Below are 26,388 nucleotides of genomic sequence, written 5' to 3'. Positions count from 1 at the left end.
TCCAGCTATTCTACTCCCAAGAGAAACAAAAGCATATGTTCATAAAAAGACTTGTCCATGGATGTTTGTATCAGCTTTATTTGTAATAGGCAAAAACTGTAAACAACCCAAATGTCCATCAACAGGTGAATGGATGAACAACTATGGTATATCCATACAATGGAATGCTACTCAGCAAGGAAAAGAAATGAATTATGGATGAATCTTAAATAACTATGCAGAGTGAAAGAAGACAGATTAAAAAGTGTGTATGTATATATGTATGTATATATACATATATGTTATGTGCATATATATACTGTAACGGTCCCATTTATATAAAAGTCTAGGAAATGGCTAATCTACAGTGACTGAATGCAAATCAGTGGTTGTTTGGGGACCAGGATGGGGAGGGGGGAAGGTTGGAAGGGAGAGATTCCAAAGAGGCATAAGAAAACTCTTGGGGTGATGCATGTGTTTATTATTTTCATTTTGGTGATGGTTTCATGGGTATACACGTGTGTCAAAAGTTACCCTACTGTACACTTTAAACATGTACAATTTAATGCATGTCAATTATATCTAAAAAAGCTGCTATGAAAGGAGTATTTGTCTTCATTTTGAATATTTTTTAGCATTCTCATTTTGGCAATTCATTTATGTATAATTTCAGACATTCTGAATAGTACATAACTTAATGTTAATTCTAACATTAGTTATTTGAGTTTCATCTGTGTATTACTCTCAAAAACTTCAAGTTGGTTTAAACACTTAACCTGCTCAAAAGAATACAGATCCTGAGAGAATTTCCTTCTCTGTTTTTTTCTACCATCTATCATGAATAGTCTATTGTTATAGAAGCGATCTAACATTATCATCTTTCAGCTAATTATGTAATTATTTTCAATTTAAGCAATATGTGGGGTAGAAAAAAGTAAAATCTATGGAATATTTAAAATTATATTACTTTATTTTCAATCTTAAGAGAAAAGTTATATACCATAGTCAGGATAAACCTTTTAATATAGGCTTACTGATTCTTTCTCCAAATGTCTTATGAAAGTTTTTCAAACATACACAAACATACAGAACTGAATAGTGAACCAATATCTACCTGTCACCCAGCTTCACACATTATCAACATTTTGAGATTCCTGTTTTATCTATTGAGCCCTCCCCCTCCCTTTTACGGAATATTTTAAAGCAAATTCCAGGCATCATACCATTTCATATCACAAGTATTTCAGTATTTAAGTCTTTTTCTCAACGTAAGCCAACAGTTTATTTTGAAATTGCTTCATACAAAGTTAATACTACATTACAAGAGCACTTAATTTCTTACATTGTCCCCCTATAATTTGTATAGGAGTGAATTCACATTTAGAAATTCCTATTTCAATTAACTGAAGTGCTCAGGAAGGTGGTATCTTTTTTTTTTTTTAAGTAATATAAAGACATACAAATGTACAAGTCTATAAGTATTTCAATATTTTATTTTTTAGAAATATTTTGGATAGGTTATTCTGAAATTAAACATGAGGGATCTATAACATACTAGCCAACAGAGGTTCATTTCTGTAATCATTCCCTTACTCATCCTTCAATAGTTCCACTCACTGGTGTGCTAGAGCTGGCTTAAGGCAGTTTTTGAAAACTGACTGGTAAATTTTTAGGAATTTTGCAAGTTGGTTATTAAATACAACCATTATTAAAAATTATTTAAATTTACAATAAAATAAATTTTATTAAAAAAGGGAATACTTAAAACTCATCAATTTTAATTATTTTACTATTATCTATGCTCTTAAGTTTACATATGTCTATTGTATCGGTATGGTGAAAACATTATATGACGGTGTGGTACCGAGCATCTTTTCTGTACTGCGATTCCAGTGTATGATGTTGGCAGCTTGAAGTTAGTCATGGTGGAAGTCTTTATCTCACAGACATAAGCAAATGCTACAAATCAGCTGTCTCTCACCCTCCTGCCTGGAGAGCCGGTTGTCAACATTTACCAGCACTGCACTCTTTGCACCATGAACATTAACTATGTGTCAGGCACTGTAGTAATATGAAATATTTCTGGTCTTTTGAAATTTGGGCATAAAGATCCTCCAAATGTTACAGTATTAAAAGACAAATATGAACAGGTCCTTAAGAAAACAAAGAACACATGGTATGTATTAATAATTTTTAACATATGTCTTAAAAAAATCCCCTTATTATAAGATCCAAAAGTTTTAAAATATTAATATAGAAACACTTATTATGCTGAAACTCAGAAAATAAAAGGAACATTAGTGAGGCGACATCTTGGTTTTAATTGTTTTTTTACTTAAATTTTAGAAGTACAGAAAAATGTAATTAGATGTTGGCTTTAAGTAAGAGGATTAAAAATACTATGTAAAATGTATACATAGTTTTTAAATGATATAGTATAACACTAAGTAAAGTAAGAAACATGAATCTGATTTTTAAAAAATAAATATAATTTAGGAACTATCATATCCCAAAGAATGTGAGAGCTTAAGTGTATACTAAGTTAAGCGTGTTTAATAGATAAGTGATTTTTCATCAAAGAAGTCAAAAAGCAAATCTGTTATAAAAATGAGGTTTTATTTAAAAACTTAAAATGCCACCAAAATTTGCCAAACTTGTTTTGCCAGTTGATATTCTCTGAAATCAAAGCTTTGTCTGTCTGGTCTGCATTTATATTTAGTCTGGGCATTTAATCTCTCTTTTGATCTTAGTTTTGCCATACACTGTAAGTTGTTTTATAAGGCTTTAACATTGTTAGTTTCATAAATTGTAGAATCATTTCATACTAGCAAACAGCTTATCACAGAACTGCTCAGAAAGCACAAAGGAGTAGCAAAGAATTAAAATGAACACTGTGATTCTTTATATGCGTTTCTTTTAAGTTATTTACCTCTTGTGAAAGCTGTGTTATTTGGTCCTTTTGATGTCCCAGATCTTTTAAAAGCAATGAATTCTGTTTTTCTAACTGAAGCACTCTTCTTGCCAAGTGGACACTAGGTGAACGAAATAAGAAAATTAATGCTTACAAAAGTGGAGTGTTATCTAAAATATTCAAAATGTGTTGCATGCTTTAAAGTTGACTTGCCATTTCCTAATAATACTTAAATATTACCAGAAAAAATATAGAGTCAAATAATATTTTCAGGTGTCAACGGTGGAAGACCAATATCCCAATAACTCAGAATTTTGAAAGTAACATTAAAATCTCCATAATAACATAACTGTGATATAGTGATTACTGCAGTAATGGTTCCTAGCCTTTGCTATAAAAGTGGAGAGTTACATTACGATATTTACTTGAAAAGACCACAAGATAGCAATTTACAGCTTTTCTCCATTTTTGTAAAATTTCCCATTTACAAACAAATCAGGCAATTAGTTGAAACAATAAACTTGCACTCTGAAAAGCATCAGTGTTTACCTCAGACAACATAATGCATTTTATAATACAAAACACAACTGAACAGATTTTCTATTGAAAGCAGAGATGGAAAAGATGTATGAAAAGTAGAGAACGTCTACAGTAAAGGCAAAGATTCCACGCTAAAAGAAGCCACTAAAAGATCACAACTGTGAGTATCACGAGAAGATCACAACTTATTGTACTGAATGCAACCTTCAGTATTTAAAGCCACACTAAATATGAAATGTCTCAATTCCACTTCTAAGACAATTAAAAAAAGGGTTCAGCTATAAAACTATTCCTCCCGACTTCAGGGGGAAAAATGTGGCATAATTCTTTAAAGAACTGCTAATAATGTTGAGAAGATATGTTGTTGCCACAAACATCCTCTGTAATGTCCCAAATTTAAAAATTTCCTGTTTATCACATTTTCATGTTCTGTATGAGTGAATCTATTAAGCTGAGAGAACTGCAAAATCCATGGAATCCAAGACAGGATGTTTTACATGGACAAGAACTAAAATATTTTCATTCTAAATAAAATTATAGGACAGTAACAATTTCCATTGTATTTTTAATATTTCCTAACATCAGATAAAGGAATGCAGACAAAATTCTGAAAATAATGCTAAATAATGACCCTACACATTCATTTCTAAGAACTCATTATTTCAAATGAAAAAGATGAATTCTGGTAAAAGTTTACACAGTGAACTGGGTAGCTTGTTTAGATATGCTCATATTTAAGTTTCCATCCTTTCCATTGGCATAAGATTTTGCCTTAATAATCATCTGAAGTTAGAGACGGAAAAGACACAGTCCCCATTTTTTGACAATAATTCGTTTTTTAAGGAAAAAGCTTTATAGTGGGGCTGGCTCAGTGGTGTAGTGGTTAATTAAGTTCACGTGCTCAACTCTGGTGGCCCAGGGTTCACCGTTTTGGATCCTGGGCGTGGACCTACACATCACTCATCAAGCCATGTTGTGGCGGCATCCCACACAGAACCAGAAGGACTTACAACTAGGATATACGACTATGCACTGGGGCTTTGAGGAGAAAAAAAGAAGAAGACAGGAGGAAGATTGGTGACATGTGTTAACTCAGGGCCAATCTTCCTCACCAAAAAAGAAAAGAAAAGAAAAGAAAAAAGCTTTATTGATACATAATTTTCATACTATAAAGTCCATGCATTTAAAGTGTACAATTCAATGGTTTTAGTATATTTAGAGTTGTGGAACTATCACTATAATCTAATTTTAGAACATTTTCATTACCCTAAAAAATAAATTTGCACCCATTATCATCACTCCCCACTCTCTCTGCCCAGCCCCAGGGAACTACTAATCTACTTTCTTTATAGATTTTGAAGGTGCTTATAGTTTATGGCTACCCCATTTTCCATACCCCAATATAAAATATACCAAGTTCTCTGAAATCTGACCCTAAATAAGATTTCTACAAATAAAATAAGTCTTAATGTCGTCTACATTGTAAATCTGCTGAACCTATTATATGGTTGCAAACATCAGTATTTATATCATTAGCTCTATTTTTTATTAGGTTTATTTAAAAACCTTAGTATTATCTTCATTCATATTTTCATTCCCTCTCATCCTTCAAATATGTTAGGAATATGTCTTTTCATCTTTCTTTCTCCAACAGAACTCAGTATTAGGGTCTCCCTCCTCCCCCCTGCCTCTTTCTTTTCCTTCTCCCCAAAGCCCCCCAGTAAACAGTTGTATATTCTAGTTGTGATGTGCCTCTGGTTGTGCTATGTGGGACGTTGCCTCAGCATGGCCTGATGAGCAGCGCCATGTTCGCGCCCAGGATCCGAACCAGCAAAACCCTGGGCTGCTGAAGCAGAGCGCGCAAACTTAACCACTTGGCCACAGGCCCAGCCCCTAGCGTCTTTTTGTACACGGTAATTTCTCAATACATGTATGTCAAAGGTACAGACCATATTTGTGTAATGCTCTGTATAGAACAATGAACACAATCAAATGCTATTACTCAGAAACAGAGTCACAAATGAGATGAAATGGAAGAAAAAGGGAAGCAAGAAAATAATAAGATGCAAAGGTCACCCATTACTAACATTTTGAAGAAGATAATGACTTGAAGACATCAAGTTTAATAATATTAAGTAACTTAGTTTGAGTGTTTTTCGCTTTGTTTGGAAATTGCATAATGCTCTTATGCAGATATGGTGTGATATCAGGCATCAATGCAAAATATCACATGACATAAATCACTGAATTAAAGAAATTCTTGGGATGCTGGTGCTTAAGTCCTAACACCAGGGCTACCTCCTTCTACTAAGAATTTCCTTGATTTTGGTTGGGGAATTCTGAGTGATGAAAATCAACTCTAAAAACAAGAAAGGTATCTTACGATTCCTTGACACTGCTGATTAATGTGTTCCACAGTGTTCTGATGACTAGCTTATAGTGCTATTTTATTGAGAAAAACTTTCTAGAAACTGACGCTGACAGGAATAACTGTGACTACCACTATGAATGTTGATATCATTTATGATGCATAATGGCTATAACGTGAGAGACACTGTGTGCAACTGGTCTCCAGTTGTTCCACTGACCACGCTGTAAAAATTCACTTCTAAGTCAGTTGTAAAGATAGCAGTCACATCTCACAGATACATCAGAAATGTTATTAAGGTTTTCAGGTTACCCTAAATGACTCATTTAGCCTATGATGTTATAGGAAAAAAAAAAAAGGAAAAAAGAAAAAGAAAACAAGAACAAGAATAAGGATAAAAAATAATACTGTAGGGGCTGGCCCTGTGGCTAAGTGGTTAAGTTTGCGTACTCTGCTTCCATGGCCCCAGGGTTTCACTGGTTCTTTTCTTTGTTTTCATTTATTTGATTATTTTCGGATGTACATCATAATATATTTTGCATTCTGTGTAGTTACATCATGTTCACCAACTGAAAACTAATTATAGTGCATCCCCTCACATGTGACCCTAATCACCTCTTTTGCCCTCCCCCCTCTCCCCTTCCCCTATGGTAACCACCAGTCCAATCTCCAATGCTATGTGCTTGTTGTTGTTTTTATCTTCTACTTATTAGTGAGATCATATGGTATTTGACTTTCTCCCTCTGACTTATTTCACTCAGCATAATACCCTCAACGTCCATCCATGTTGTCACAAATGGCCGGATTTCATCATTTCTTATGGCTGAGTAGTAGTCCATCGTGTATAAATACCACATCTTTACCCATTTGTCCCTTGATGGGCAGCTAGGTGGCTTCCAAGTCTTGGCTATTGTATATAATGCTGCAATGAACACAGGGGTGCAAGTATCCTTATGCCTTTGTGTTTTCAAGTTCTTTGGATAAATACTCAGCAATGGGATAGCTGGATCATATGGTAGATCTATCCTTAATTTTCTGAGGAGACTCCACACTGCTTTCCATAGTGGTTGCACCAGTTTGCACTCCCACCAGCAGTGGTACGAGGGTTCCCTTCTCTCCACATCCTCTCCAACATTTGTTGTTTCCTGTCTTGTTAATTATAGCCATTCTGACCAGAGTGAGGTGATACCTCATTGTAGTTTTGATTGCATTTCCCTGATAGCTAATGATGTTGAGCATCTTTTCATATGCCTTTTGGCCATCTGTATGTCTTCTTTGGAGAAATCTCTGTTCAGATCTTTTGCCCATTTTATAATTGGATTGTTGGTTTTTTTGTTGTTGAGCTGCATGAGTTCTTTGTATATTTTGGATATTATCCCCTTATCTGATATATGGTTTGCAAATATATTCTCCCAATTGTTAGGTTTCACTGGTTCTAATCCTGGGTGAGGACACGGCACAGCTTATCAGGCCACGCTGAGGTGGTGTCCCACATAGCACAACTAGAATATAGAACTATATACTGGGGTGGGGGGGGTGCGGGGGGAGGGGGGCGCTTTGGGAAGAAGAAGAACAACAACAACAACAAAAAAGATTGGCAACAGATGTTAGCTCAGGTGCCAATCTAACAAAACAATAATAACAATATTGTAAAATCTTTTTCTTTTAAAAAAATGACATATTTAAGCACATAGAACACACAGGATAAACAAGAAATATAACTTTTTCATAATTATAATATCTGCAATTAAACAAAAATGATGAAGAGAAAATTAGCAACTTTTTTCTTGACCATGAATATCAATGACTGCAGAAAACACAGGTTAAATTAGAAGAAACATACTTATTAATTAATTCAATAAGATATTCATGAACACTTTCTTTTAACAAATATTTATTAAAAGCCTCTAATCTATGTAGGTCCTAGGAATGCACTATTTCTATCTGGAGGATCTAACAGTTTATCGAGGAAGATAGGCAAATAAAAACATTATTCTGGTGTGCTAAATGCTATGAAAGGGCACACTGAGAAATGAAAACTAATACTGACTAAAGTGGTGAAGAAGCAGAGAAATAGTATTCTGGGTAGAGGAAAAAGCGTAAGTAAAGGATGACCTGCAGCGGCAAAGTGTAAGCAGTATGGGATGCATTGATCAAACAGCTGGTGCATGGTGAGGGCTGAAACGAGAGAGATATAGGCAGGGATATATGATGGAAGGCCTTGTGGGACAAGCTGAGTTTGGATTTCATCTTTAAGTTGGTTAGGCATGACGTGATCAGATCTTCACCTGAGAGACTTCTCTATCAACATTGTGGCAATGGCTTGGAGAAGGAAGACTTGAGTGAATTAGGTTAAGGTCACAGTCTAGACTAACGGTTCCCAAAAGTAGTTATGTGCAAGATAACCCACTAAAGTGTGGGAAATTTTATTTACATTTATTTTACTATTATGTGTCTTTAAGTTTTAATTTTCCATGTAGGTTTTATATTATAATGTACATAATATATTATTCATATGATAGTACATGTGTATAATCTACAAGCAAATATAAGTATATACACATATATTGATGAGGGCATGTTAATTTTTTTTCCCAATAGAGATTCATACGAAAAGTTTGGAGACCACTGGTTTAAGCCAGATCAGTCCAATAGAAAGACAATGCGGGCCATACAAGTCATTGAAAATTTTCTAGTAGCCACATTAAAACTAGTATAAAGTCATTACACTGAATATGATATTAAAAAGTGACCTCAAAGTGGATCAAAGACCTAAATCTCAGAGCTAAAACCACAAATTCTTTCAAGAAAACATAGGAGTAAATCTTCATGAACTCGGATTTTGCAAAGGATTCTCAGACACGGCACCAAAAGCACAAGCAACAAAAGAAAAATTAGATAAACTGGACTGCATCAAACTTAAAAAGTTTTGTGTTTCAAAAGACACCATCAAGAAAGTGAAAAGACAACCCATGAGTGGGAGAAAAAATTTCAAAGTATATGTTGGATAAGGGACTTGGATCCAGAAAATACAAAGAACTCTTAAAACGCCACAATAAAAAGACGACCCAATTAGAGCATTTAGTACATTGACTTACCTATGGAAAGTTCTCAATAATTGCCTACATCCATCTTTGCACTCTTTATATTGTGATTTCCTTAGAAAGTATAACAATTGGGTCAAAACACATGTGCACCACAAATTTTCACACATTCCTCTTGAAAGGTTGTACAAATTTAAATTCTCATGAACTAGAATGAAAGTTCTCCAAGGACAGGAATTTTTATTTGTTATCTAATGAGTTCTAATTGCCTTGAACAATACCTGGTACAAAGGAGGTGTTGAGTATTAAGCTAACTGGTGAATGAATAAACTTTATATAAGACCACCTATTTCTGCATACCCTAGCCAACCAGGCATCATCAATCTTTAAAAGTTTTGCTAGAGGAGATGAATGGTCATTTTTCCCAAGAAGATATACAGATGGCCAATAAACACATGAAAAGATGTTCAATACCACTAATCATCAGGGAAAGCAAATCAAAACTACACTAAGATGGCTAAAATGGCTATAATCACTAAGACTAAAAATAACAAATGTTGGAGAGGGTGTGGAGAGAAGGGAACACTCATACACTGCTGGTGGGGGTGCAAACTGGTGCAGCCACTATGGAAAACAGTATGGAGATTCCTCAAAAAACTAAAAATAGAACTAGCATACGACCCAGCTATCCCACTACTGGGTATCTACCCAAACAATCTGAATTCAACAATCCAAAGGAGCATATGCACCCCTATGTTCGTTGCAGCACTATTCACAACAGCCAAGACATGGACACAACCCAATTGCCCATGGACTGATGACTGGATAAAGAAGATGTGGTGTATATATATATATATATATACACAATGGAATACTACTCAGCTAGAAAAAAAGACAAATTCATCCCATTTGCAATGACATGGAAGGACCAGGAGGGAATTATGCTAAGTGAAATAAGCCAGACTGAGAAAGACAAACACCAGATGATTTCACTCATATGTGGAATATAAACAAATACATGGACAAAGAAAACAGTTCAGTGGTTACCAGGGGAAGGGGGATGGGGGTGGGCACAGGGGGTGAAGGGGAGCACCTATGTGGTGACAATCAAGAAATAATGTACAACTGAAATCTCACATTCATGTAAACTATTATGAACTCATTAAAAAAAAAGTTTTGCTAACCTTGTAAACAATAGAATCTTGTTTTAAATTAAATTTCTTTATTTGTGAGGTTAATCATCTTTTCATATGTTTGTCAGACATTTGTATTTCTTACTTAACAAATCGATGTGGATGTCCTTTTCCCACCCACTTCAAATCTTACCTATGTGGTTCATCATACTCTACATCTAAATTATTTAAAAATATCAAGGTCTTCTATAATCTCAACTGAACCAGCCTTATTTTCCATTAATGTTTACTCTACTTAATGTCCCACAAACCTGTTTTGTATATTCCTTGCACTGTATCTCTGTTAGTCCTCCAGACTGAAGAAGATAGCTTATTCCATTGCTTCATAGCCCAGCTTTTCTTAAAGGCACCCTTCAAATTCCATTTCCTCCATTTTTGACCATGCCAGTATTCACTGCTTTCTACTCCTCTGACAAAGTCTAGCACAGAATACAGCACTAAATGATACATTTTGGGATGTTTCTTGATGGTCTTTCATGGTGTTCATCTTTTCTCCCCCAACAGATGCAACTTATATGAAGTCCGGGGTCTTATACCCTGTGGTGTGTGTTGAACAGAGTGGGCACTTAATAAATCATTCCTGATTGATTTTGCTGTAAGTAAATTTTGTTCAAATGAATATGCTGCTGGAAACTATATTCCGAGGTTTCAGAGCCTCGACACTAAAGCACAACTAATGCTCAGCATCTAAGCATTCAACTAGTAATTAAAAAGTGCATAAACAAGGGAAGAAGGTAAAGGTCACATAACAATTTACCTCTTCCATATTTCAACCTCCTAAATCTTTAAGTGTGGCATATTGTTGTGGTAAGTGATTTCAGGTGAACTCTGTTTAAAAATCTGGGATATTATAAGTGGGAAGAAAGGAGGGGAGCTTAGTTTAACTGAAATTCAAAGCAAGACAAATGAAGAATTGCTCAACTATAGCTGAGTGTATGTATCCTTAACTACAATGCACATACAATGAAAACAAGTCCTTTCTAAGTTCTTTATAAAGAGTAACTATGGATACAGTCAGGGAAAATAACTCCTGGTAAGGTTATTTTTTTGTACTGAATGTACTGAACTCCTCAAGAAAGTATTTTTTTTTACAGGCTATCTGTTGGGGCACTAAACTAGGTACAAAACACAACGCTTCTTTGTAATTAATTAACTGCCTTGTAATTTTTACCTGTACCAAGATTATGTTGGACATCAACAAGAAACTAATGCAAAAGTATAGTTTTGTATCTAAATATTAAATCAAATTTCACCTGTTACCTTGGTAAAATTATTCCCCTAGGGGTTATCTCTTAGCTCTCTCATCACTTCTTGACTCCAAATAAAAGTTACTCTCTTGGATCTGTCAACAGCAGTCAGTACTTTCGATTATTACATACAATTTCATAATGTATAGCCTAGCCAATGTGGACACGGCAGACCTCTATTTATACTTGAGATGTCAAAGCCCAGTGGAGAATTTTGAGTCCTTCAATACTGGTATGGTTCTCTTAGTATTAGCAAAACTCCAAATAAATAAGTGTATTTATTTAGTTACTTGCTAGTTCGATACTTGGTCTGAAATAACATTTGGCTTTTTGATCTTTTACAATTTTAGCAGGTCAGGGTTCTGTCTCTATTAGCATGACATAAAAAATAGCTCAAAAAAATAACACATACGCCAGAATAATCCTGGCTTCAGAACACTTCCGGTTGGTCCCTGCACTGCCAGCTCTGTGGGCAGTTATTAAGGACTAAATAGTGGTCTCACGCTGATCGTTTATAATTATAGAAAACTTTCTCTAGTTTCTTCTATAAGTTTAAACTTTCACATTGATCATCAATAGAATAGTAGCAACTTTTTAAGGGACTATTCCTAAAATTGACCCAAATGAAACAAGTACAACTTTCCACAAGGTCAAAATGAGAACTCATACACATGAGAATAAAGGAGAGGAAAGCAAGTTTTCATTATGCACAGAAGTTTGCTAGAGGAATTAAGTTTCCCCTGCTTATTTTTTTCCTTATTATGAAGCTCAGTGTACTGTGAAAGTTTCAACTTAAAGCTCTTTATAAAACTAGACAGACACTAAAACAAAAGGTCTATAGTATGCAGCAAATCTTGCAATTTGAAAGGTTAAAAACCTTCAGAAAAGTCTCCACATTCACGTCCGCCAAAACAAACAGTGAAGCACACACCGAGACCACGCTAGTGCCCGAGTGTTACCCATTTAGTGTGTCAGGTTAAAAAGCATAACCAAAACATGTAACCAGAAAATCTTGTTTGCTATTTCCAAAACAATCATGACCGAAACAAAAACATTACTTCAGATTTTCAAGTTTAGTCAAGTTAAGAAGAACCCGTTTTATTTTAATCGACTTTAGTTGTATAAGCCCTTTAACCTTCCACACCTTGTCCCAGGAAGAGTTTAGTACAATATTTAGTTACTGTTCATATCTCTACTGAAACTTCAAAATGTGAGTCACCTTATTTAATAAGTATAATATGTTTAGGTGAGATTCTTGCGAGTTACTTTTCAAGCTAGAAAAGTTAATTTTGCTACTTCTTTAAAGGGAATTGGCAGTATGGTATAAGTCTTAAGAAACTAATATCAAAGAAAGCGAATTTCAAAACTGGTTTCATGTCCAGGGGGTGTCTCTACTAATTATTTCAAGAGGTCTCATTAAAATTTTTAAAGATAATTGTTTTAAATGAAAAATTGTGCCTAAAATTTTTGGAACATTGACTTTTCCTCTAAAATCAATTGTGCAATTTACTTTAGGAAATGTTAATTGGCATAGCAAACTAACATTTATTTAACACCTCTTCAAGGCCAGGCACTGTGTAGTGAACTTTGCATTCAGTGTCTCATTTTAATTTCATAATATACCTTGGACAGCAAAGGGCAACTAATGAAATTTTTCAGTGGCTATCCAATTTATTAACAGCAATACGGCACTCAAAAACAAATGCCTAAAAATTAAAGTTCTGGATAACCATTAAAAATAATGCTTTTGAAGAATATTCAATGACATAAGAAAATGTTCCAGATAGAATCATAAGATAAAAAATTAAGCTTCTAAATTACATATAATAATACCCTAAACATAAGAAAATATATGTATCTGTAAAAAATTTTAAATGGTTATCTTTGGATGATAAGATTACCAGTAAGTTTCCTAATTTTCTAAAATAAACATGCATTATTATTTTTTCTAATTTTTTTTTTAAAGAAGATTAGCCCAGAGCTAACATCTGCTGCCAATCCTCCTCTTTTTGCTGAGGAAACCTGGCCCTGAGCTAACATCCATGCCATCTTCCTCTACTTCATATGTGGGACGCCTACCACAGCATGGCTTGACAAGCAGTGCCACGTCCGCACCCGGGATCCGAACCGGCTAACCCTGGGCTGCCGAAGCAGAACATGCGAACTTAATGGCTGCGCCACAGGGCTGGCCCCAAACATAGATTATTTTTATAGTCAGAAATCCCCTCCAATTAAGCGTTATCATAAAATACCTAAATCTGGTTGTAGAATACATGAGATTTTAAGTCAAATTTAGTTTGAAGGAAATCTACTGTGTGGTAGTTGGGAAGTAAGTTCCTTTGAAATTTCATACATTTTGGTATAGGCTGATGTATAATGAAAACTTTATTATGCAAACATTTCATTTGCTGTTCTGAGTTGTTTTACAATTCACCTTACGTTTCCACTGCTTTAATTTCAAATGTGAAGAATTAAATATAGATTCTCTCAATGGCTATATTGCTTTCATCTTAAATAAACTTAGAGCACAAAGGCATTGGACTTCTTTACAAATATCCATGAAAAAACTCAAATACGGACTTTGCAAACTTCAAAGATGCATCAGACCCTCAACAGGCATCTTCTGTGCCACTTCAATTTTGTGCATGCAGTAGGCACTCAATAAAAGTTGTTGAATGAATGGGCGAAGGAATGCATAAATGTCCGCTTTGGATATCTGGACCTACTTTCCTTTCACTCAGTTTAGATGACCTGAGAAGCACTTCCTCAAAATAACCCTCTGGTTCACCATGAGAAGAATGCCTGGCACCAGCTGGTAAGAGATATTAATAGCATGCCCATTAGGCACTTGTTCAAGGCATAGAGATAGCTCAGTGATAAAATCTTTAGAAATATTTGGACCGTTAAGATTATTCAGAATATGATTCAGTTGTGGTTGCTTAAATCTTCAGTCTAAATATTAAGAAATCAAAATGTGTTTTTGGAAATTCTTAAAAAAACAGTAAGGTAACAGCAATAATTACCTTCAATTTTAGAGGAACTCAGAATTTGGGGCTAAAGAAAGACAGCTTATAACAGCAAAATTCTTTTTTTTCCCTGTGATAAAGATTCTTTTGAAGGATTCAGATGCTAAAAGAGGGAAAAAAAATGGACTTTTTCCTTAAAATTTCAACTTTTAATATTTAACCGATCATTTATCACTGATAAAGAACTCTCTACCCCACAAAACTACATTTCTATTCCTTCCAAGACATCATAATACTCAAAAACAGAGATATGCTGAAAATTACAAAATATCCTATGTCATCCTTAGTGACATCTGGAGGAACTTGGGGGAGAATGGAAATGGGATGAGATTATAACTGATTTTTCAAATAACACATAATTTAGAAATTCTAAATTAGAAATTCGTATCTTCACCAGATAGAATTAACCATTCTAGCTACAAATTGATACTTGCTAGTCGTCTAGCTTTGATCTAAATTTCTTTCAGATATTTAGTTTAACCAGTAAGAGACACAAGCATCCTTTTGTTACTTCTCATAAAATGGTCTATATCTTACATCACTTCAGATAGCCATAAAGATATTTTATTCTCTGAGCCTCCACTTCAAAGTTTCTACAAGAGTATTAGAGTCAAGATGAATTGTTCTTCTTACTTATACAGTAAGTAACTCTCTAAATGTTTAAATCAATTCATATAAAAATAAAAGATAAGCAGCTTTGAATGCTTAAATACTCAGGTGAAGAAACAATTCTAGTAGGTATCTTACACTGTGCTAGGTAGAGAAAAATAAGAATAAGATGTAGCTGGTAACCTTGAAGAACTTTCCATCTAGTTGTGGAAAGGACATGAGAAATGAGAGCTGATGAGATAAGAGAAATATTCTATTGTGTGGCATGGAGAAAACAGATGTTATAGGCAGAGAGATATACGTCTCTCATTTTTGGGTAGAGAGGCGAATAAGGCCACATGGAGGGGCTTGGAAGTCTGACAGAAACATTTAGATTTGATATGGTAGTGAGCTGTTTCTGCAAAGCAGGATAAATTTAGGAGAAAGGAGTTAGGTAAAAACTTTTTTTTACCTAAAATCAGCTAGGTCAACTGGGAAGCCAATTAATACAGGTACAATTTTCTCTGAGTGTACTTTAAGCGGCATCTCACAAGATAACTAGTGGATCTTCCAAAAATTTTCCTGGTCTTCACAAAGTATTTTTTTTGAGGAAGATTAGCCCTGAGCTAACATCTGCTGCCAATCCTCCTCTTTCTGCTGAGGAAGACTGGCCCTGAGCTAACATCCGTGCCCATCTTCCTCTACTTTATATGTGGGACACCTACCACAGCATGGCTTGCCAAGTGGTGCCATGTCCACACCCGGGATCCGAACTGGCGAACCCCGGGCTGCTGAAGCGGGCCATGCGCATTTAACTGCTACGCCATGGGGCCGGCCCCTTCACAAAGTCTTTTATACTTTCAATCACAATATATATGATCTCTCTCTCTCTCAAGTGTATATCAAGGAACGTAGGCAGGTGAATAAAGACAAGAGGAAAAAAAAGAAAGCATAATTAATTAATTTTAACCTGAAAATTATTGGTACAAAAGCATTTGTAATTCACCTGAAACAAACGTGAAGATAAAATTAAAATGGTGTCATTACCACTGAATCTAATTCTGGGAAAATTCTAACGTATGCTTCCATTCTACTGACCATTAAACTCATTTAAAAATACATCAGTTTTCTCATGTATTATAAATGATCATGAATGTATGATAATTTATTACTGTGTTTTATTTTTTGAGCAATTTAATATTCATGTATACTAAGAATAAAGTTACTTTACTCTGTCACTCATCTCAGCACATTATCAAAAAACATAATGTAATTACATTTAGCTTGAGTAGATAAGTAAAACAAATATGTATTGATTTTACCTTTGCTGTAGCCGTCTTTTGGCTGTTGTGGGAACATTAGCACCATAGCCATAGGAAAAAAGAACCCTTTCAGCCACGTCTTCATTTTCAACTGGAAAATATTAAAGTGTATGATGCGAAATCACTTTTTTTCTTAAAAAGCATGGCAGAAGTGAAAATAAAAGAGGTCACAATAATGAATTAGGGAGCATAAGAACATTAAAAAGGGCTAATGCATAATCTCAAACAGGCCATTTGCAAGTAGAAGCATATTTCTTAAAGTATATGCTTGCTTGGATTTGTTCCATCTATTTTTAAAAGGTGTAAGAGATTGCATCATATGACACGTTTTCTCGTTACAAAGCATAATAATACAGATGTAGTGCTACTCTGAATGATTCAAAAGGCTTTTTGCATGAAATGTATGTTATGCAATTATCAAGAAAGGAAGTAATGAAATTGATGTTATCATTACATTTGCCCATTGATCCTTCTGTACTACAGTAAAACCTTTAGGACTACATATAACTGTTTTCCTTTATTTTGTCCCTATTTTTCATGGTGAACCAGGATCAGTTTTCAGAAGTAGGATTATTAGTTTTGAGGGATATGTGGAAGCAAGAAATGATACATGCCATTGCCGATAGTGTTATCAGCTATTATAGTTCTAGATTGAAGCTGAGACCTCTAATTCAGCTATATGAGAACTAGAGCTGGCATTTAGATACCTATCTGACTCTTGTCTCTCTAGTTCTAAATTCAGAATGGAGAGAGCTAAATTTACTTATCTCAAAAACCCATCAGTCAGATATTGATGGACATCTTAAATTTGAGTTTAATACTTAATGGACTAATAACTCATGGAATAACTACTCTAGTGGTGATTACAGAAACAATGTGCTATACAGCATGCTAAATGGTACCAAAGAGATCTGAAAGTGTCTTAGAAGCACAGAGCAACTACATCTGAGTGCCACTATTTTTCCCATGCTAGAGGCATTAGGAAGGTGTGAGGAGAACATAAAGAAAGTGCAAGAGGGAATTTTATATCTAAAGGTACAGAGCTATGAAGTTTGTAATTGTGAGAAAAGTGGCTGGAGTTAGTCTGGAGAACAATGGTAGTAGAAAAGTAGGCTGAGTTTCAGCTGTGAATGGAAATAAAGTTTTGTTTGCCAGGTTAGGGAGTTTGGATTTTATTCTATAGTGAACAAGAAATTAACAGAGACTAATACAGGAAGGTGATATGACCAATAGATGTTTGTTGTCGATTCTGATATCATAGGAAAAAAAAAATCTCAATAATGGGGAAAAGAATGGCTTAGATTGATAGCACAGAGAACTCCTCACAAGTTATAGCAATAATCCAGTTGAGACATGGTCCATAATAGCAATGGAGGATGGAGAAAAAGAACTTGGATTCTAGACAACTGAGCAAGCGTGGAGGTGAGATGAGGCACTAGATAGAATGAGGGAGGAATCAAGGTTGACAAAAGTTAGTTGGGTAATTAGACAGACTTTAACCTTATTAACAGACCAAAAATCCAAGAAAATTACTAAGTTTTAGGGAAGGAAGATATAATGTAAATAATGATAAATTTTTAATGACTGCAGGAACTTACAGACCTGTGGAATCACAAGCTTATAAACAGTAACTAAAATTGTGGAAAGGAATAAGATTATCAGAGAGTAGGTAAGTAAGTAAGATTTGAAGAGGATGAGGGAAAAAACCTCGCTGAACTATTACGCAGAGATAAACAGAAGAGTCAACAGCAGTGATGGTGAAGAAACAATCAAAGGCAGATGATTCAAGAAGCAAGAGAAGAGTTTTGAGAAATGTGACAAATGCCTACCACAGGTTACAAGCAGGATGAGGATGGATAGCAGGTTACTGAATTTGACAACCTGAAGTCCAGTTTTCTTTTTATATTTGAATTTATTTAGCTTCTAGGCACTACTTGTACTTTTAACAACTTAAGATCTTTGAAAACTAAACTCCTTAAATATCCAAATAATACACCCATTTGATTACAAAAAGCAATTCAAGTATAAACAGGTTATATAATTTGCCACGGTTACACCTTAATAAATGAAGTCTAACCAGCTTCAAGTCAGCTGAAATATTTTTTTTGGTGAGGATAATTGACCCTGGGCTAACGTCTGTAGTCACTCCTCTTCTTTTTGCTTGAGGAAGATTGTTGCCGAGCTAACATCTGTGCCAATCTTCCTCTATTTTATGTGGGATGCCGCCACAGTGTGGCTTGACAAGTGGTGCTAGGTCCGCGCCTGGGATCCAAACCTGTGAACCCCAGGCTGCTGAAATGGAGTGCACGAACTTAACCAGTATGCCACCAGGCTGGCCCCTAAAATTGCTTTTAAAAAATTTCCTTTTCCTATTGTCTGCTTCTAGTACATTTTTGTGCAATTACTTTATAGCCTGTTAGATTTACTTATCAGTGTTAGTGGTTGTTTTATAATCTGAAAATAGTCTTAGTCTTTCTTTCTGATCTTTATATATCTTTTTTCTTTCTTGCCGTATTATTCTGGCTAGGAGCTCAAATACAATGTTTACTATAAGTTATGAAAATAGAAATCCTTGTCTTGTTCTCTCTCTTACAGAGAAAGCATTTAATACTTCATCATTGGGTATGATATTAGCTATAGGTTTTTTGTGGATATCTTTTATCAAATTGAGGAAGTTTCCTTCTACTCCTAATTTGTTTAGACAAAGGGACGTATGCAAAGTTATGGAGATAAGAGTATGGAACTCTCAAAATAATATGATATGACAGGGAATGGCAAGGTATGAAAAGTAGAAAGATAAGAGTCTAATAAAAAGTCAGGCTAAGGAATTTGCCTTTTGTCAAATTTACGACGTCTTACAAATTTACGATGTCTTAAGAAGATGATAGAGAGGCATTAAAGCAGGTATATGGTATGATCAAATCTGTATTTTATAAAGATTACTCTGACTCCAGTGAAGAAACTGAAAATAATCTGGAAACTATTGCAGTTATCAGACACTGACCTTGGAAATGGAAAAAAGACAATGATAGGAATGAAATAGAAGTTTTTCTTAAATTGGCCTATAAATATAATATAGTCCTTACAAGAAAATGTACCTCAAATAGATTCAACTTCAACTGAAGTTTAAACTCACTTTTATAAGAATGCTATTGATATTTCAGACTTTTGAACAAAAATAATGTACTGTAGCAAACACCTCAGTCAGTGGTGAAATGTTGATTTAAAACACTTCCTTAAAGTCAGGGACAACACAGGGAGATAGCATAATAAGAGGGGAAAGAAGGAGTAGAAATTAAAGGTCAAAGATTATATAGTACAGTCAATGAATTTCTATCTGTCCTTAAGATTGACTCAAGTGTCACCTCCCCTCTTGGGTATTCCTCACCTCCAAGGCAGAATTAACTCATCTCTTTTGCACTGCCACAGAGAACTGCCTATCTCTTACTAACAGCACTTATCTCACTACTTTATCTGTTAATATGTTTGTCTCTCCCAGTTGACTAGACTAGGAACCCCTGTAAGCAAGAATTATTGCATGAACTACATATCCCCAGATCCTGGCATATGTAAACACTTAAGAATTGTTGAATGAGTGAACTAAATAAGTGAAAAGATAAAATCTATCATAGTTAACCTATTTTTTTCTGACCCCAACTACTGGAATTAAGATTTAATAATTATTAAAATATCAAATATTTTTAAAAATAGGTCATCAATCACATTTTAAAGAAATATACCAAAGCAGTTTTAGAAACGAGACCAGGTTCATTCTCCTGCCAGAAAAAAGAGCTGTGTATGTGGGGTGGTGGGAGACTTACTTTCTGCTGTTTGCATTATTATTTCATCGAGCTCTTTTTCCAATTTCTCATAAATGTCTAGTCTTGCTTGATGTTCAGAGTTCTGTGCTTGAAGTTCAGTAATGCGTTTTTCAGAAGAGGCTTGGAGACTATAAAATTCTTTAGTTAAAACCTAATAGTGGAAGAAAAAAATTGAAAAGGCAGAATTAAATAGGTTAACGGTTAGCCAAAATGTGATACAAGATATTTTTAGTTTTTTCTCTTATTTTTTAATGATTTAAATATGAAGAGAAAGTAGCTCAATTGAGATGACTGAGGGAGTAAAACATATTTATTTCTAAGATAAATCATTCAGTTGTTTTAAACTGAAAATTACAAAGCATTTTATTGCATAAACTGAATAAAAAGCAAACAAAATTTAAAATAGTTATGAGCAAGACTAGCATTTGCTTGTTAGAATTCAAAAAACGTAATAATGCCACAGAGGCCATTTCTCTGGCAATCATGGTTATTTAAGAGAGCCTGACAAAGCTGTGGGTAGAAACGATATACTCATAACGAGCCGTTCAGCTTTCCATCAGAGCTTATTTCATTTACTCTTACCTGAAAAATTCAAAGCAGCAAATCAAAATGTAATGTGAAGTGCTACTTGGGGCAGTATCAGAAAATGCCTTTGTATAGAAAAAAGGATTAAAAAATACATAAAAAGGAGATACAAAAGGCATTGAAATTGAAGTTATTGTGGGTAAGAACAAAAATCTTGTCTTCTTCAAGGTAACTCATTGAAGGAATCACTTTGATGATAACGAATTCACTAAAAAAGGAGACATTTCTAGCTTTGACAAAGAAATGTTTTAATGCTTAAATTAGATTCCAATTGTCTAGAAAGTTTACTTAATAGTACAGACTAAATTCTGGAGTGGTATTACACCTGCTTCCTAACACAGCATAAGTATTGTAGTATTTTCTGAGAAGCAATAAAATATTATAGTTAAGAATATGGTTTGGAGCCAGAAAGATTTGGACTTCAGTCCTGGCTTTAACGTTTATTAGTTGTGATCTAAGGCAATTGCTTATCCTCTAGGCCTATCCCAAAATATTGTTGGTAGGATTAAATGAGATGATAAATTCACAATTCACAGTACTTCGCAGAGTGCCTAGAACATAGTAAGTGTTGAAAAATACTATTACTACTGTAAGAAATACAATTATGAGAACTTTGTATTAAATAGCTCATAGAAATAGAGATCCACTGATTTAATTATCCTGCATTCTCCATAACTAGACAATTTTGAAGACATCTTATTTTCTCTAATGACATAAAGTTCACCTCAACAAAAGCATGTGATTGTGTGCTTTCTGTGATGTGGAAAAAGGAGGAGATGCAGAAGAGCTATTTACAGTGTTTAACAAATAGAAATTAGAATTTAATTTTCCGTAATCTATTCCATCTCGTTTCCTTCAATTATTTCCATCAAAACTTCCCCCCAAAGTAAACTAAACATTATCCTCCACCCTCCAAATACATTCCTTTGGAGGGTGGAGAAATAATAACATGGGAATAATATTTGTAAGATGATTTCTAGTGTCCCTGATTGGGTCAGAAAAAGAAAATTCATGTTTTAGCATTATTTCTTCTTTATTCTTGCTGACTGGGAATGTGTTTTCTAGAGACATTAATTCATTATAACAAAATCACTGCTCAGTGAAACAATCTGGGGCTTTCATAGAGTTCATTATATTGGGATGTAATTTATTAAGAATCTGTTGGCTGACGACACTAATTAATTCTACTGTCAAAAGAGAAGATCAGTAAGAATAGTGTTAAATGACTACTCCCATAGCACAGGTAATACTGTTCATTTGTACCCCACTTCCCCCAACAAAAACACCACACAAAAACTACAGAAATGGATATCTAAAGACATAAAGAATCAAAATGTGAAAGATGGGACATTTCATAAAATATTTTAGGAAGAGATTTAAAAGCAGCATTAAATTGAGAGATACAATTTAAAATTCTCTCTTCATAACAAAGGGGAGTGATCCCCAGAAACTTCCGGTTTGGGGTATCTTCCAACGCCTCTGTACCCCATGGTGAAAAATTCCCTTTTACTATGGATTTCTGAGTGGCTGCTATGAATAAATTTATTACTGTTGCTGAAAAGCCAAAGAAGAATTTGATTATTGGAAGTATAGAAGGCTATTATATTAAAGTTTCTTTAGGAAAACCCAATATATGCACATTTGAGTTTAAACATGAATGCATAAAATAGGTCGATTGCTTTTAGGAATCCATTAAATATCGAGTTCTCACAGTGGATATTTCCTTCCCTTAAATAACAGAATAACAATAAAAATTATCTAAAATTATATATAAAATATATCATTACACATAAAATGAATGACAATACAAAATTATAGGTCAACAATTGCTTTAAAAAGAGACAAAAATATAGAGCCAGCGTTTTGGGAGCCTTTGCCAATTGATAATTAAGAAAAAATAAAATAAACTGTCCCCAAGTTATAAATCAATGAGAATACTGGGTAAAAGCCACAGAAAAGTATATAATTATAAAAATCTTTACTCACAAAAATTCTTTTTTTTTTTTTTTTGGAGGAAGATTAGCTCTGAGCTAACTCCTGCCAATCCTCCTCTTTTTGCTGAGGAAGACTGGCCCTGAGCTAACATCTGTGCCCATCTTCCTCTACTTTATATGTGGGATGCCTATCACAGCATGGCATGCCAAGTGGTGCCATGTCTGCACCCAGGATCGGAACCAGCGAACCCTGGGCCGCCGAAGCGGAATGTGTGAATTTAACCGCTGTGCCACTGGGCTGGCCCCCAAAAATTATTTCTAAATTCACTATAAATAAGAATTGTCTTACCATCTTCTAATATTCCAGAAAAATGGATTCAAACAATGGTACTATATTAGCATTCATCAAACCATCCTTTCACTCATTAAATATTTATTGAGCCTCCACCTTGAGCAAGGCACTATGTTAGGTATTGGTGACACAATGATAAATGAATAGTCCCTGTCCTCTCAAGGCTCCCAGTTTAACAGAGGAAAAAATGTAAAGACATTCCCCTAAAGTCTCAGTTTTATCAACCAGAGCTTTTAGAATCATAATATTTTTCGCAAAGGTTTTTGTTTATATAAGACCTTTACACAAAAGAACACAATAATTACTAGTCATCTGCATCCGCAGACCAAAGTGGGTAGTTCTATGGGAGAGTGGTTTTCATAATACACGTTGCGATCTTTAGGAGGTCATGAAATCAATTTGGAGTGCAACCAGCTAAAAATAATAAAATAGAACCGTCTAGAAAACATAAGCACTGTATGTCGTAAAGTATGGTTTAGTGAAATGTTTGTTTCAGAAGTGCAGAGAGAGAGGGGAAGTGCTTCTCTTTCTTTCTATATATAACCCCCAGCCCCGGCCCTACTCCAAGACACACCGTTAAGCAAAATCATCCAATGTGAAAAGGAAAAGGAAAGGCATTTTGCTAGGAATTATGAAATTTAAACCATGAAAAACATAACTTGCAAATGATAAATTCCAAATCAGAGCTAAGCTAATATGGTCTGATGGGAAATATAGGGAGAATCTGCCATAGGAGATTACGACTGCAGCAGTTTCCTGAAGGTGTGTGAAAAAGTTTTAAGTACTCAAAAGATTTTAGAAGTAGACACCATCTACAACTTTTGCTTCTATTTCCTTAAATATGTATGTATTTAACATCTTTTTTTATGTTTTTCCCTAAGGCTTCATTTTCTGTGAGACCCTTTATCTTGCTAATCTTAGTTTTACTTATCAGGTACTTTTCAGAAACGTAATCTCTGAGAGATTACTGCAACGAATACTTATATCATTAGCTAATTAAGCATGCAAATGACATTACTGCATCTTTCATTCAATTTTTAATAAGCATTCCCTCAAAATCTGATATGTTCAAGAAAATTATTTCATGTAATCATACAATGCATGAATAAAGATAAACATATAATTTATAAGATACTAATTGAAAATTGTTTAATTCTCTACTGTTGGACAGTTACTTCCAATTTTCACCACAATAAATTAATGCTGTGATGTACACCATTAATGTAAACCTTCATAAGCTTCTTTTATTATTTCTTTATGTACAATTCTGTTAACTAAAACGACAGGATTAACTTTTAAGGACTTTAACAAAGATTACCATATTGTCCTCCAGAAAGGACATTCCATTGTCTAACTGCAGGAGATTTCATATTTAAGGGTACTCTGGCCAGCACTTTAAAAACAACAAATAGATTTATATAAAGGTGAAAAAAGCTTAAATTTATATTTCTTTAATTTTTAAGGAGAATAAATATTTTCATCTATTTCTTAGCAATCTGCATTTCTTTTCTTAGAAATGGTCTGTTCCTTCTTTCCACCTATTTATCTAGAATAAAAGAATCTATGTTCTCCTGGTAAGAGATCTTTTAAAATTAAGGACATAGGCCCTTTCTCATATATAACACATATATAACGCTTGAGGAAGATTGTCCCTAAGCTAACATCTGTGCCAATTTTCTCCTACTTTGTATGTGGGATGCCACTAAAGCATGGCTTGATAAGCGGTGTGTAGGTTTGTGCCCAGGATCCAAACCTGCGAATCCCGGGTTGCCAAAGCACAGCATGCGAACTTAACCACTATACCACTGGGCCAGCACCGAATTCACTCTTTTTTAAAACATACAGAAGGTGTTAAAGGTTTTACTTTTTACTTTTCCTACATTACTTTCCCCCCTACTTTAATCAATAGATTAACAGATTAATCCCCAAACTGATGTAATATAAAATTTCATCAGTTTTTACTTCTAATAGTTTTATGCTTCTGTATTTACATTTAGCTTAGGATCTGAGTTTTATTTTGGTACATGGTGTGAAGTCTAAATCCAACTGTTTTCTCTAAATACTCAAGTGATTATCACAGCTCCATTTATTGTCCAATTCATCTTTCCCCACTGAGTTGAAATATAACCTTTACCATGAATAAATTCTTGAATTTATGTGAACGTCTTTTTGAGCTTTATACCATTTGTAGACTTCTTTTCTCTGTTTTAATTATTCTTGCCTCAGAATGCATTTTAAAATATGAAATATATTTCCTTTCATTATTTCTTTTTAAATATCTTCTCTAAAAATATCAAGTATTCTTTTTTTCTTTTGGTTGTACTATAGAATTGTTTTTTCAGTTAAAAAAATGCTAGCATTTGATTAGAAATGAATATATAATATCACTTGATGAAAACTATATAATACCGAATACACAGAAAGATGGTTAAATTCTAGCCTTTTCTTGATACAGGCTCTGTACTGTTCTTATTGAAAATATTTCAAGTGTTTATATATTTTTGATTGCTATTGTTAATAAGATCTTTTTCCATTTTTTGGTTTTCTAATAATTCCAGTCCTTTTTGGTACACTTCTTTCTGAAATATGTATTTCTTTTTTGTGTGTGTGTATTGCAGGACAGTGCCAGGTCCCATAGGAGAAAAAAAGCTCAATATGATATAGACCTTGTACTTACGGACCTTATAGGCTATGCTAATTTTAAAAGAAAAGCTTGTACATGTACCTCCAATTTTTTCTGATATTTCTCACATTCCATTTGACAGTGTGTGAGATTTCTTGCAGTTTCCTCTTGTATAAGTTGAACACGTTCACTTTCAAAGGATTTTAATTTACTTTGATGGAGAAATTCTGTTACTTTGCTTTCTGCACTAAGTTGTAGTTCCCTGTACCTGAAAGAAGCAGAATGGTTACGAGACTATAGAAATCTCGATGATGTATATAAACATAAGCATTACTTCTACTTTTTCCATATCCTATTATTATGCAGTTAATAACATATTTATTCAGCAAAGCTTCTGTAAATAATTTAGATAGGGGTATGTGAGGAAATGTGCTAAGTCCACAGAACAAATTATACCATTTAAACTTCCTCTACTGTTCTCTTACTTTCATTCCGTCCATCCAGAAATAATTATTGTCTGTCTATTATTATTATTTTGAAGACATTTAAAACAAAAAATGGTAAGAGCAAGTTTCAGCTATATTGCTTAAAATGATTTAATTTCTATAAATTTCATAGACCTTCTTAAATCTACAGCATTGTTTCCAAGCTTGCTATTTCATTCTAAGTCTAAATAATGTCAGATGGAGAAGAATGGCATGAAATATGCACATTAAACTGCAAATTCTTGATATACTTATAAAATAAATTTTAAAGTTAGTAAATGCATATATTTGGATATTATAAGAAAACATAATGTGCAAATTTCAAAGATAAATATATAACAAGCAGTCTATTACAACACAGGTAAGGAAT

General features: G+C 34.1%; 1 protein-coding gene across 5 annotated transcripts in view; it reads right to left on the bottom strand.

The window, feature by feature from the left end:
- Positions 1 to 26,388, bottom strand: part of PIBF1 (progesterone immunomodulatory binding factor 1) — a 175,516-nt gene that overhangs the window by 60,295 nt on the left and 88,833 nt on the right. For all 5 annotated transcript variants that reach the window (XR_011427823.1, XR_011427825.1, XR_011427824.1 and 2 more), the window contains exons 11-14: positions 25,636 to 25,801; positions 20,040 to 20,190; positions 16,219 to 16,309; positions 2,909 to 3,011 (exon numbers count right to left, since the gene is read on the bottom strand). Coding sequence is in view for 2 of the 5 variants with exons in the window: in XM_023621682.2 (XP_023477450.2) it covers positions 2,909 to 3,011; positions 16,219 to 16,309; positions 20,040 to 20,190; positions 25,636 to 25,801 (511 nt within the window). In the remaining 3 variants the exon portion in view is untranslated. The remainder of the gene's footprint in view (positions 1 to 2,908; positions 3,012 to 16,218; positions 16,310 to 20,039; positions 20,191 to 25,635; positions 25,802 to 26,388) is intronic.

The sequence above is a fragment of the Equus caballus genome, chromosome 17, assembly GCF_041296265.1.
Source record: "Equus caballus isolate H_3958 breed thoroughbred chromosome 17, TB-T2T, whole genome shotgun sequence".
NCBI lineage: Eukaryota > Metazoa > Chordata > Mammalia > Perissodactyla > Equidae > Equus > Equus caballus.
Note: the sequence above shows the minus strand (reverse complement) of the source record. Positions and strands in the feature narration are given on the sequence as shown.